Source organism: Cajanus cajan, chromosome 6 (genome assembly GCF_000230855.2).
Source record: "Cajanus cajan strain Asha chromosome 6, NIPB_CcT2T_4, whole genome shotgun sequence".
Classification (NCBI taxonomy): Eukaryota; Viridiplantae; Streptophyta; class Magnoliopsida; order Fabales; family Fabaceae; genus Cajanus; species Cajanus cajan.
In genome coordinates, this window is record NC_138522.1 from 7,615,494 (window position 1) to 7,630,391 (window position 14,898).

At 27.4% G+C, this 14,898-nt stretch overlaps 2 protein-coding genes across 2 annotated transcripts; both read left to right on the top strand.

Annotated features, from left to right (window-relative positions):
• Nucleotides 1-2,436: 2,436 nt before the first annotated feature.
• On the top strand, nucleotides 2,437-6,809 carry LOC109811775 (glutaredoxin). The gene is made up of 5 exons (XM_083076642.1): nucleotides 2,437-2,664; nucleotides 2,777-2,911; nucleotides 4,885-4,973; nucleotides 6,170-6,268; nucleotides 6,550-6,809. Exons 2-5 carry the CDS (start codon nucleotides 2,802-2,804, stop codon nucleotides 6,615-6,617), a joined length of 366 nt encoding a protein of 121 aa, XP_082932768.1. The 5' UTR covers nucleotides 2,437-2,664; nucleotides 2,777-2,801; the 3' UTR covers nucleotides 6,618-6,809.
• A 4,809-nt stretch (nucleotides 6,810-11,618) lies between these two features.
• Nucleotides 11,619-13,851, top strand: LOC109811779 (glutaredoxin-C1). The gene is made up of 4 exons (XM_020375612.2): nucleotides 11,619-11,752; nucleotides 12,436-12,524; nucleotides 13,407-13,505; nucleotides 13,652-13,851. The coding sequence occupies exons 1-4, from the start codon at nucleotides 11,652-11,654 to the stop codon at nucleotides 13,735-13,737; spliced, it is 375 nt and encodes a 124-aa protein (XP_020231201.1). The 5' UTR covers nucleotides 11,619-11,651; the 3' UTR covers nucleotides 13,738-13,851.
• Nucleotides 13,852-14,898: the final 1,047 nt, after the last annotated feature.

Below are 14,898 nucleotides of genomic sequence, written 5' to 3' on the forward strand. Positions count from 1 at the left end.
GGGTATATTTAGACTATTCCTCGATCATCTTCTAAGCTATGAGATGTACCTACTACTTCGATTGAGATGGATGAGAGGTGGTTGCATTTTGTAGACCACTTAACACTTACTAGAACATGGGTAGTGCAATCCTCTAATGTTGTTGTTGGCTACATGGAATGATACCAAAGGATCTCCTACCATTATTGATACCACCACCTTAGGGACAATTGCCTAGAGTTCCACTTGTATTTATGCAAATACTTAGGACATATATATGTTACATCATCTAGTGCCAATCGTCAAGAGATACATCATGAAATGGTAAGTTACTAACTTTACAATGTTATTATACCATTCCATATGGAGGATATTTTTATACTTAATTTTCTATCTATGTATACTATGATTTGAGGATGGTGACTCAGGACACATATGCATATAATCATATGGAGTAGATGCTTATATTAACATGTGGTGTCAAAGATGTTAGAAATGTATATATGCACAACAAGGATATGAGGGTTAGGGGTAGGGGTGGATGAGACGGTCAGAGAGGGAAAAGAGATTGTGTATGTTATTTATTTGATTATATGTTGGTAAGCACCTTTTGGTCCTATTAGTAGTGTATGTTGTCATTGATCAAAAGAATAATATGAATGAGGATTTTAGTTTTGTTAACTTTGTCGACAAAGAAGATGGACATAGAGCTCTTAGTAAACTAAATGTTGTCTTTTTTGTCCTTTTTAGTTTTGGTTTTAAAGGTTTATCTATTTTCATAGAATGAGTCTTGTACTATCTGTACATGTCACGAATGATAGAAATGTATATGTGAACATATGTTATTTATTTGATGATTGGTGTTAACATTACAAATTAAGAAATCCAAATTGATAATGGTTGTTTTGGAACACTCATTTCACAATGATATATTGTGTTTTGAAACACTCATTCCATATTGATATATTGTGTTTTGAAATATCCATTCCAAAATGGTAACTATGTGTTTTAAAACACCCACTCCAAAAAAGAATGCAAGATGGGTGTTTCAAAATATGTAAATGGTAGTTTAGGCATTTAAAAAAATGATGAGTGCAAAAAAAAAAAAACCATCACATTTTCCTATATCAAAACACCATTAAGGTAAAAGATTAGGGTTGACCTTGGGTCTAGCATTAAGGTCGATTTTGTCGATAACTAATCTTCATCGGAGAATAAGGCTGGTCACCTTCAATGAGATCTCCCCTCCTAATCATGTATTTTTTTTCATATATAAGACTCAAATCTGAGATCTTATTTAAGGGAATTGAGTTCAATACCACTTGGACCAATGATTTGTTGGTCATTACATACTTATTAAATGAAAGAAGAATATCAACACTTTGAAAAATAATGTGTTTACTTTTAAAAGAGAAAATAGGTTAGAGTGTATAAAGAATTTTAATATTCTCACTTAATCACAACTTAAGACATACATAAGTAATCATGTTAATGAATGATCTCTGTAAAAGAACTTGACTAACTTATTTTCAATGAAATCTTCCTTTCTAATCATCACATTTTCCCATATCAAAACACCATTAAGGTAAAAGATTAGGGTTGACCTTGGATCTAGCATTAAGGTCGACAACTAATCTTCATCGCAAAATATGGTTGATCACCTTCAATGAGATCTCCCTTCCCAATCATATTTTTTTCATATATAAGACTCAAATTTGAAATCTTATTTAAGGTGATTGAGTTCAATACCACTTAGACCAATGATTTGTTGGTCATTACATACTTATTAAATGAAAGAAGAATATCAATACTTTGAAAAATAATGTGTTTACTTTTAAAAGCGAAAATAGGTTAGAGAGTGTATAAAGAATTTTAATATTCTCATTTAATCACAACTTAAAGACATACATAAGTAATCATGTTAATGAATGATCTCTGTAAAAGAACTTGACCGGCCTATTTACAATGAAATCTTCCTTTCTAATCATGTTTTTTTATCAACAAAACTCTAATTTTTTCTTCTTAACCATTTTATTAGTATTAAAAAGTTTTCCTCTCAATATAATCTATTTCATATAAATTGTTATAACTTATGTTAATCAATGTTGGTTGTACAAAACTCTAAACATGAAACTTTCCTTAAGAGAAATTTAGTATTACTTAGACCAACAATTTATGAATATATAATAAATTAATTGACTTTTAAATTAAAACTTTAAAAATAAATTTTATTGGTTGATATTTTAACTATTTTACAATTAAAAAAATATATTTATTTTATAATAAATACATTAAAAACATATTTATATAAGTTTTAGTTAAATATTAATATATCTTGTCTATACATGTAATTAAACTCAATTTTAATCTAAAGTTATAGAAAATAAAGGATGAAGATGAACCAAAAGGTTGCGTTTTCAATATAATTTTTGTTGATAAAATATATGCTATTTCAATTTGACTTTCTCAAAGCATATCATAAATTCATAATTCATGTTCCACTGACTCGATTTCTTCCCATCAACTTTCAAATTCCATATCACCTTTTTTTTTCTTGATTGATCAAACAAAACAAATTTCTATATCACCTCATCTTGGCAACGCTGTCGTAAATAGACAAACACGAACCCTAATTTTCCGATTTCCTTATTTGGCAACACCAAAATTCAAGCCTCACAATTCCAGGTTACGAAGCAGAAGCATATTTCTGTTTCTGGTTTAGTTGAGTTAATTCCCCTTCTTTCCAACACTTGTCCAAAGCCAAAGCTTTAAGCTTTCTCTGTGCATTTTGTTCCAGTCCAATTAATATATCAGATAAAGAAATGGGGTCTGTGATGAGTTTGTTTTCTTCAAAGATTAGCAAAGAAGACTTGGAATTAGCCTTGACTAAGGCTAAGGAGATAGTATCCTCTGGTCCTGTCATTGTCTTCAGGTATTTTTTTTCAATATAACCATTTTCCTTGCTTCAAATTTGTTTCATCCATGTAAGTCTAAGAATTCACTTTAAATAACCAAAGGATTTAATTAAAATTTAAATACAGTAGTTTTGTGGTTCATAATAATCCTAACTAATCACTCAAGTAGATTGTGGAACTAGGACCAAGAAAATATACTAACAGTGTAATTCAATCATATATTGACATGAATATTAAAAAACTTTAATTTTGTAACAATTACCTGAAATTTATTCACTGAAATCAGGATGGTTACAACTTTCTTTGTAAATTTTAGGAGAAAACCCACTGAACTCCTTTGAGATATTTTTGTTTAGGTTTTATACATTAGCAAGTCCTGAAACTTTTTGAGAATTTTTAATTAGACCCCTAAATTAAAAAAAAATTGTAATTGAATCTTTAATCTTTTACAATTTTTATAATTGAGTATATGGAGCTAATCTATATCAACTTGAAACCGCCACTAAAATAATAATTTGTAGCAGATTTATTGATTCCAGTATCCTAATTACAAAAGTTGTAAAAAATTAAGGATCCAATTACTAGTTTTTTAGTTTAGAGTCTTGATTAAAATTTTCAAAAAGTTTAGGAACTTATTGATACATGAAACCTAAATAATACTCACACTCTTTCTAATTTGTGAAAAACAACCACCTTCCATGAAATGACATAAAAAACAACCTTTTAAAAATATATGGCTCAACTGTCGATTTCCCTAAAAAAAATAGAAAAGAAAACACAGTGAGCAGTATAATGAGATAAACTCAAAGAGGGGCAAAAACTTTACAAGAGATAACAGAACTGTTAAGAATCTGGATTTGCACAATATATTTTTTCCCCCATAACATACAACTGTTTCTGTGATTCTGTCTTCTTAAGAATTGTGCAATGTAGAGTTGTGAAAGAAGTCCTATGATTGTCATCCTTAACAGAATAGTTATTATTTTACAAGAAGGTAATGTCAATTGTTTAAACAAAATAAAAGAGGTATATATCCTTGTTTAAACAAATAAGAGATGTGAGTGTTTGTTTAAACATTAGAGGAGTACAAGTGTTATATGAAAAGATCTTGGGAGAGGTGAGTGCAATTTCCTCTGAATTATAAAGTTTCTTGACTAAAGTTGTCTAGTACTTAGTAAAGTCGGTGCTGATGTTTGGTATTGTTAGATTAATTGTTAGAAAAGCTTTTGGGCAGTTTATTTAGACTTATCATATAAGCACTTAAATTATAAAAGTGATTTGTCATCCTTTTTATAACTGCTTTTTAGCAATTTCACACTAAAACTTATTAAGTTCTTATCGCAAAATTTCATATGATGTGTTTAAATTGGATAAAATCATAAGCTCAATTAAGTGTCTTTTACTGATGAAGTCGTGAATACTTAGTTGACAGTTGTTTCTCTTAAGCATATTGATTGAGTTTGATTCCTAAACATATATATAGAAAAAGTTTTGTTGAGAGGTACAAAGTACACTTCAGAAATCTTTAGCCTTTGAAAGAGATTATGTTAGGCACAGGAACGGCCATGGGAGGTGGTGGAGTGTGTGCGACAGTGTGAGAGGAGAGTAAGTTGATGAAAGAACCATTAATAGGAGAAGGTTAACTATTTTATCAGTACTTCAAATTCTACAACTTAAAGGAATAAAAATAACAATTTTTAATTCTCCATTGATTCCATTGATAGAGTGATACAGTATATTTATAAGAGAAACACACTCAAACAAATTCATAACAATTCCATTCTAGAACCTACCTATATGAGATATTATTTATTATTATTAAAAAGACAAATGAAGAAATATTAATATTAATAATGAGCCTAAAGGTAGGAGATGGATCGGAATAGATTAGTTTACAGTTGTTAGCTTGCGAATTCATTGGTACACACTTAAAAAAAGTGCCTTTTTTTTTCAACTAACTAATTTCATCATGTAATTTGTGTTGTGGCAGTAAGACTTACTGCGGTTACTGCCCGCGGGTCAAGAATCTCTTGACACAGCTTGGAGCATCCTACAAGGTCATTGAATTGGACATCGAAGGTAAGGGTGCTATGAATGCTCGAGTGATTTCATGTTTGGTCCATTTTATCAACCATCGTTTTTCTTTCAAGTTGATGCAAGGTACCTGCTTTTGCTGTCCTATTTTAGATCTATTCGGATATATTACTCCTTCTGACCTATCAAGTTTTCCAGTTAGTCATAAATTAACGTAACTGGTAGTAACTTGATTGGTTCTGAACACATCTCTGATGTTTTATGCTTCATTGCAAAGAAAGTATTATCAACACATTCTTTAATACACTTTTTTTTAATATAGTCTTTCTATTTTGTTAAAATTTATTAAAAATTACAAAATCATAAGAAATGGAATTCACAAATTTTTGTGATTTCTAATAAATTTTAGCTATTAATAGTGTGTTCAATGAGTATCTTAAAAATTAGACTTAAATATATTTTTAGTCTCTCAAATTTAAGATAGATTTGTTTTTCGTCTCTCAAATTTAAAATTATTTTTTTAGTTCATGTAATTTTCAAAAATCTTATTTTAATCTTTCATGTCACCAATAATATCTGAACTAAATTTGATGTTATATTTTCACTAACAGGAAAACTAGTAAGTAGATTTTATACAATAATATCTAATAAATTCTCTAAAGAAAATTGAGTAAAAGAACTAAAACAAGACTTTTTGAAATTATGGGAATTAAAAACAAATTTACCTTAAATTTGAGAGCTATTACTTAACCTTATGTTGATAGCTTTTCTCTATAGCAAATGTCATATGATTATGAATCTTGAAGTCAATCTTGAGAGCTACTCTGCTTTGAGCTTGCTACGTGCATTATGACTTGTGAGATTTGGTTTTTTCTAGAGATTCAATTTAGGAAGAAAAGTGAAGAATTATGGTTATTGAATAAAAAATTAAAGGTTGAAAATGTGATTATTTGCATCCACATATATAATGAATGATACAGTTTAAATCTTAATTGTCAATTTTTTAATCATTCATTGTAATTTTTCACTTGAAAGACTCTATTTAAAAAGGTAAATCTTACATTGTGAATGTGGAATATGCAAAAATGACACACGAACACTCATTATACCCACCATGGGAGTCTATTATCCTCTGCCCCAATAACTGTTATACATTAATTTCAAGCAACTAATTTCCTATCAATTTTATAGTGGCTTGTTTGGTTAGTTTCCTTTTCCTTATATTTCTTACTTAATTGAAGGTGATGGAAGTAAAATACAGTCAGCTTTACTTGAGTGGACAGGGCAAAGGACCGTGCCTAACGTGTTTATTGGACAAAAGCACATTGGTGGTTGTGATGGTAAGGCCACGCTCCTCTGTTTCTTAAAAAAGTGCTTTTTTAATAAAATAAGCATTTTTCTATTTTTTTTAACATGTTTGTCTAAACTTATATATTTTTAAATAAATAGTTTTCTGTTTTTTTTAAGAAATAACTCTTACCTGTTTCTTAAAAAATTGTTTCTTTTAAAGTACTTCTTTAGAAGCATTTCGTTTCAAGTTTAAACAAACGACCTATTATTAGTTTTGTTTTTGTTTATTTGCATTTGCTTGTAACATTCTATCTCGTGTTCTGTCTTGCAGATGTAATGGAGAAACACAAAGCAGGTCAACTGGTTCCACTTCTCAGGGATGCTGGGGCGATCGCCTAATGCCAATTAGTCTACTCAACTCTGAACAGCCACTGAAATATTTAATTAAATATTTCTAGCATTACTTTGTGTGAATATTTAGCACAACAAGCATGTTTAATGTGCTCCAATTATGTGAAAAGGGATCCTGTTATTATCATGAATGTATTATATCAATGTTAAAATAAAAAAATTTATGTGTGATTTATGTAAGTGATTACGTGTCTTCTTTTAGGGATTTGTAGCAAACACTCTTCTATTTGGAGATATGGGAAGTTAAGTTTCACATTTTGTTTTGAAAAAAAAAAACTGTATCTATAAATTTATTTTAAAATAAATTAAAATTATTGATATTATTGTTATTTATAGAATAAAACTTATGTTCAATAATATAACTACTGTTGGTGTTATTTTTTAATTTGAATTAAAATTTTACTTTGATAATATGTAGAGTAAATTATACTTACACTTTTTTTATTTTTTTGGGATTGTAGTCTATATTCTTTCACTATTTGGTCTTACAGTAGTACTTTTTAAAAGATGAAAAAATGTTGTACTCCTAACTCTCGAGTTCCTCTTTTTTCAATGAGATTTTTTAAAAGTTAAAAAGATGTTATACTCACACATGAGTTTTCCTTCCTTTACAAAATCTTCTTTGAAGCTCCACCACCACCTCATCCCCCTCCTACTCTTTCTACCCCTTAGCACCTTGCTCCCCCAAAGTCTTGACCATGTTTGCTCTTAGTTGCAACCTAAGAAGAAAACCTCCTTCAACAATGCCTCCACCCTTGCCCTATGACATTGCAACCATTGCAACGTGTAGAAATAATAGAGTGAAGTTGAACTAGTTCATGTAAGAAATACAGTAATTAGTATCAAAATAAAATGAAGAAAAAGGAAGTAGATGATACTGCTAGTAAGTCACAACACCCTATTATATTTTGTAAGTAGCACTCACGAGCAATGGATGCAGCGTCATGGTTTAGGGCGGGGCCACTATTGGAGGAGGGTTTTTTCTTGGATTTTTTAATACACGTTTTAATGATTTAAAAATGAAAAAGCAATTAATAAGAAATATTTTAAAACTTCTTAAGATATAAAATATTTTATTTTTCCTATATATTTTATTAAATATTATTTTAGTAAATGATCTTAAGATATTTGTTTATAAGATCTTAAAACTTTATTCGTTATTATCAATTTTATGAAGATGATCTTTTTGCGTGTTAATTAGTCAAAGTTTTTTGATGAAGTTAAAAGCAAAAGTCAAGGAATTCATAAAAACAAAAGCAAAAAATAAATAAAAATTGGATGAAAATATAGTCAAGACATAAGCATCTATCGAGATAAAGGTGTAAACTACTAAATTGTAAAGCTCATCGATTTAAGTGTATCCCAAAAGGGTAATATGAGAAAACATAAAATAAATTTTAGGCTAAAAAACTAATTTAGTCTCTTATTATAATTGTTTGTTTCAATTTAGTCTCACTTAAATTTTTTGTCTCAATTTGGTCCCTAATAAATTAAATTGTTGCAATGTCGGACTTCTATACAAATTATTTAAACGGAGTTAACTGTTGACCACATTGATGTCATGTGGATGTCACGTGGATGCATAGGTGGATGCCAATTTTTTTTAATGCATCTGGAACCAGAACAACCCGTTCTGAAACCAGAACGACCCGTTCTGAAACCAGAACGACCTGTTCTGGTTGCACTCTTGGTGTGTTAATTTTGCACCTGGAACAGGCCGTTCCAGGTTCAAAATTAACACACAAAAAGTGCAACCAGAACGGGTCGTTCTGATTTCAGAATGGGTCATTCTGGTTCAGAATGCCAAACACAAACGGTCCATGATTATAGTTCACGATTTTGAATCGTGCAAGGAAAAAAACTCAAGGTACAAAGCATTTCAAATACTAGATTTGGTAATATTGTCAATGGGGATTGATAACTTCAATTGCTAAACATTTGAGTTATATAGTGTATCATTAAGGACAATACAGTGTGTCACTAAAGACAATAGTAACAAGTTTTATTTCATTGTTAGTCAAATTAAAGTGAACCACTTACTACCAAATTGACACTATACAGTCAAGGATGAAACGACATGGTATTTTTCCTTGAAGTCATTGACCGATGTACCTCAACAACAATAACTTGTTCTTGAGAAAGTACAACTTGAAGTAAAGGAAGATGATACATACGACCAACATTTCACCACACAACCACATGTACAGGTAGATAATGTTGATATCCTATCAGCCATTCAATATTATATGGTGGATAAGATGTATTATTGACACCTTCAGCGTTATCCAGATGATTTTCCTTCTCAGTAATTTCTTTGAACTTTTTTAGTATATGTTATGTTATGTTATGAATTTTTATTTTCAGTCTCTGAACCATATTTCTGTCTTTGAATTTATGATATGAATTTTTATTTTCAATTTTTGAATCACATTGCGGCATTTTGTTGAACGTACATATGTGGTTGGCGTTTTAGAACGGTCCGTTCTGCTACACTCGTGGTGTGTTAATTTTGCATATAGAACGACCCGTTCTAAATTCAAAATTAACACATAACATGTGCAACCAGAACGGGCCTTTCTGATTTCAGAATGGGTCGTTCTGGTTCCAAATGCATTAAAGAAATTTGGCATCCACCTATGCATCTACGTGGTATCCACGTGGCCAACAGTTAACTCCGTTTAAATAATTTAGACGGAAGTCCGACATTGCAACAATTTAATTTATTAGAGACTAAATTGAGACCAAAAATTAAAGTGAGACTAAATTAAAACAAACAATTATAATAAGAGACCAAATTAAGTTTTTAGTCTAAATTTTAAGATGAAAATATATTTTTCATTCCAACAGTTAGATTTTGGAAAAAAAAAAATCGATTCTTGACATGGTGGATTTTTTTTTTTTTTGTATTATATCTTATTATTGGAGATTGTAAAAATAAAATTATCTGTACCAAAAAAAATTATATTATATCAATTCTTATATATAAGAATGTTTTTCCATTGAACAAACAAAGAGACAATAGAGAAAAAACTAATTGAGTAATCAAGGTTATTCTACTTGAGTGAGACCACAGAGAGAACTACGAATGATAATTTGATATCTTCGCTTTGAGAATTGCTAATAGTTGTTTTAACATGCTTGGTTGTGAAATTTAAGGGTTGGTTTTTCTTGGAGGTTCTAGGAAAGGATTTTTCTTATATTTTGAGTGTTATATGTCACTCAATTTGTAAGATAAGTTTTATGTGGTATCCTATGGTAAGTTTTCCCAGTGACTGGTTAGATTGAGCACGTGAAAAGTGTACCAAGTAGGGTTGTTAAGTGTCCTTCAATGTTAAAAATTTCTTGCTCCATTAACTCTAATTAATCTCCATGTATTAATTATAAATAATTATCTTACATGAAAGAGTTTTTATGAGTAATTTTTTTAGGTTAAATTATATTTTTTTGTTATTTTATAATTTTAATCTCTCAATTTATAGAATTTATTATTTTGATTTCGTTAAAATTATAATGTTTATTATAACTTAATAGTATATAAATGACATAAAAATTAATATTTAAATTAAATTACAATTTTAATGTTTAGTTTTATCTAATTTTATCACTTTTATAAGATAAAAATAAGGATTAAAAATAAAATTTAACTTGAATATTATTAAATATAATTGTTATGTCATATAAAATTATGATTAACATTATAATTTTAATAATCAATCGACAAACATTGACAAACATTTAGTGAGGACCAAAATTGTAAATTTTATAAGATTGAAAAATTAAAATTAAAATATAAAAATAGAGTAACTAAAATTATGGATTTGGTATTATAAAGAGATAAAATATAATTTAGTTTTTTTTTTTCAAAACATTTTGGAGAGATTCTTTTAACTTATCATATAATTTAATTTTTTTAAATGTTAAATTTCAATATTTTTAAAATATTAATAATTAAAATTTTAAATTTTAAATAAAATTTATATATATTTAAAAATATTTATTTATACTAATTTTAAATATAATTTATATAATCAGATATAATATTTATTTATAATTTATTATAAATTTTAATTATATATAATAAATATCTTATCTATAATATATACACACTAAAATACCAGTTTAATAGTAAATCTCAAGTATTTTAAATATTTTATATTATAACAAAAGACCAATAAATAAAAAATAATTTTATAATACATTATAAATTATTCATCATAAATCAATTCTTTTATAAAAAATAAGAATCGCTATTGTCTTTAGGGATTTTTTTTCTTCTGATTTTTAAGAAGTTTTATAACTTCATATAAAATTCAATTTTTATTTATCATAATTATTTATGAATTAAATTTTAATATTTAATAAATAAATATTTTATATTTTAATATAAATTATTTATATAAATCTAAAATGTAATTGATATATATATATATATATATTTATTTATTTATTTGTTAAAATTTGAAATATAATTTACATATTCGTATCCAAATATAATATTTACTATATATAATTTATTTTAATTTTAATTATATAATAAATATTTATCTTATGTATTATAAATACTAAAATAATAGTATAATAATCTATTTATTTTTAATGAATTTTAATTATAAGATGATTTGTAAATATTTATTTATTATTAATTATAACTATAATTATTTAATTATGCAATAAAAATATTTAAATAAGTTAAATTCTTCCAAGGGCCCAAAATATGAGCGACCCTTGATTACCAATTTTCCTCACAACCACGATCCAAATTGAACATAACCCTAATTTTCCAATTCCCTTCTTTGTTAGTTTTTGTTGCTAAATTACATTTTCAATGAAAATTTATGTTGTTTCGCTCCTGAGCCCCGTGCCACCAAGCAGCAACAAAATTCAACACGTGTGCGCTGTTTTTGGCTTAGTTCTCTTCCCTTACAACATTTGTCAAAACCCAAAGCTTAAGCTTTCTCTTTGTATTTTGTTCCTCCTACATTATTATATAATATATACACAGATATAAAAATAAAAATAAAAATGGGGTCTATGATGAGTTCACAGAAAAGCAAAGAAGAGATGGAAGCAGCATTGAATAAGGCTAAGGACATAGTATCCTCCTTCCCTGTCATTGTCTTCAGGTTTTTATTTTTATTTCAATCTAACCTACTTCTCCTTGTTGCTTTATATTTTCCATGTAACATGTTTCTTCCATCAAATTCTAAGAACTGAACTAAAATGCCTTAGGGATTTGTAACCATCATATATTGTAAATGTGTTCACTTGTATAATGATTAATTACTGCTAATGATATTTTTGTATTGGTTCACAACATGAACTTTTTTTTTTTTTTACAGTAACACTACATTTTAATTGAGGTGGTTTGGTTACAACTTACAAGAGTGAAGTGGGTGTGTTTGCTTACAATTTTCTGTATAAATAAATTTTTATGACCAGAGTTGTCTAGTAAGGTCTCAAATGTTTGGAATTACGGAAAACACAAAACTTAGGTACATTATCTAGTATCATAGATATTGATACTCTGTTAATAGATACTGTAACTCTGTTAATAATGTTAAATTAGAATCATGCATAAAGGCTTATTATCCATATCTATATTAATGGTAAACTCATATTATTGAAGTGAAACGTTAATTATGATTGAAAAATAGTATTAATAACATATATATTATTAGAGCAAAACTTTAATTCTGATTGTATGAAGAATACCTAGGGCATGCATCCTAGAAAAAATGGTTTTCCTTGTTTGTTTTTGATGTAAGGAAAAAGCAATTGCATGTTGTAATTTGTGTGGTGGTGGCAGTAAGACTTACTGTGGCTACTGCAAGAGGGTGAAAGAGCTCTTGACACAGCTTGGAGCATCCTACAAGGTCATTGAATTGGACACAGAAAGTAAGGGTGCTACCAATCCTTTCTCTCATTTCATGTTAGCTCCATTATAATCAATTTCCTTTTCTTACTCATTCTTTGCTTTAAATGCTTTTGTTGTCCTCCTTCACATCTTCTCCACTGCTGTGTTAATCACTTATACACTGTTAGTAAAAAAAATTTTACATTGTCAATTAATTATATCTTTTAATTATGTCATGTTACTATAAATACATTTATTTTTAACAGTAACATGACACAATTAAAAAATATAATTAGTTGTCAGTATAAAAAAAACTTTACCCTATCAGTATATAAGTTATTAACTTATTACCCTTACTTCACACTGTACTACTATAGCAAATGTAATAATGTTATACAGTTGTCTGGAGTCGAGACTTGAGAGTTATCTTCCTTCGAGTTTTGAGCTTTTGTACTTGCATTGTGAGATTTGATTTCTTTAAAGCAATAGATTCACTTTTTTTCTTGTTCTTTGATTGAAAACAGTTAGAATTGTGATCATATGCATGCACCTTTTTCCAATGAACTCCTGTTATTCCTACAATTATGATGTGTTTGGTTTCATGTTGGGTTCTCCGAAATATTGGTGAATGTGATTTTCATTATATTTTCACATATTACGTGCTGAATAAAAATTTTTGTAGTGAGTTTTACTACTAACTTTTTATATAATAAAAACATCCAACCATAAATCACATTATTTTACAGAATCAAATTCATTTCAAAATCAATTTAGTTAATGCTCATCCAAACACAAAAGAGTGTATTGTCCTCAGTCTCATGGGCTGTTGCAAATTATTTTGTAGCAATTTATTTGCTATCAATTTCATAGTGACTTGTTTGGTTAGTATCCTTTCCCTTATAGAATTGTTGATTTTATTGAAGGTGATGGGAGTGATATACAGTCAGCTTTAGCTGAGTGGACAAAGCAAAGGACGGTGCCCAACGTGTTTATTGGAGGAAAGCACATTGGTGGTTGTGACGGTATGTATGTATGTATGAATGTATGTTTCTTTTAATTCAATTAATTAATTAATTAACTTATAAGTATAAGGTTTTAGTTTTTCAGCACATAAATTTATAGTTTATTAACTTACAAGTTTTCGACTTACTTGTGTTGTGTTTTGCAGCTGTTATGGAGAAACAGAAAGCAGATGAATTGGTTCCACTTCTCAAAGATGTTGGAGCCATCGCTAATAACTCTGCTCAACTCTAAATATCATAGAATCTTTTCTTAAATAAGATGAAATAAGGAGAAAACTACATGCTACAATTTCTACCAATACTTTGTTTTAATTATCATTATCATCATGGAAGTGGTTTATTCTCATATTTTTAAAAAAAGTTATGTATCAGGACTTAATGGAATGATTATTCATCAAATATAACTAATAATTAAATAATCAAAATGTTTATATTTTTAAATAATATTTTCCTATAGTAAAAACAAATTTTATTTTTTAATTAACTAGTTTAGTTAATTACTCCCTCTATTTTTTTTATAATCGTTTTGTTAGTATTTTGTTGTTTTTTTATTGTCATTTTTTAAAAATTAATGACTGATTAATTTTTTTTTATCTTTATAATTAATGTATGTTTACTGAATAATGTGTCTATTTATTTTTAATGTACATATTTTTTCTCCAACTACCTCAACTACTTAAAGAGTATAACAGGAAAATAGATAATAAATATTTTTAAAAACTAAAATATCATATGCATTCACCTTAAATAATAATAATAATTTTAAATAAAGGAAATATTAATACACTATTTTAATTTAATATTTTTTAATATGTATGCATTCACCTTAAATAATAATAATAAATTTTAAATAAAGAAAATACTTTTTACCTATTATATTTAATATATTGAAAACTATCCTGATCAATTTAGTGATAAAAGATTAAAGTAGTATACAGAATATTTTTAATTTCGAATCTTGTTCCTTTTATTATAATTTATACTAATAAAAAAATTATATATATATATATATATTAAAAAATATTACCAGCAAGCATATAGATCAAATGATGTGTTGTTATTCTGACGAAACTTGTGATCTCGAACTTAAACCATCAATGTACAATTGTGTTAACAGATACATGTGTATAGTAAAAAAAATAATAAAAGACATTAAATACGTTATCTTAATTATTTTAATTATTTTAAAATTATATAATAAATACTTTTATTTAAAAATAATGAATAGTTTATTTCAATAACAAATTATATTTTATTTCCTTTACCTATATATTAGATATGTAATATTAAAAGTCTATTAATAAACTTTGTCTGCACAAATAGTATATTCATATTTTAATTTTATATAAAAGATTAATACATTAATATATTTAATTATTATATATTTAATTTT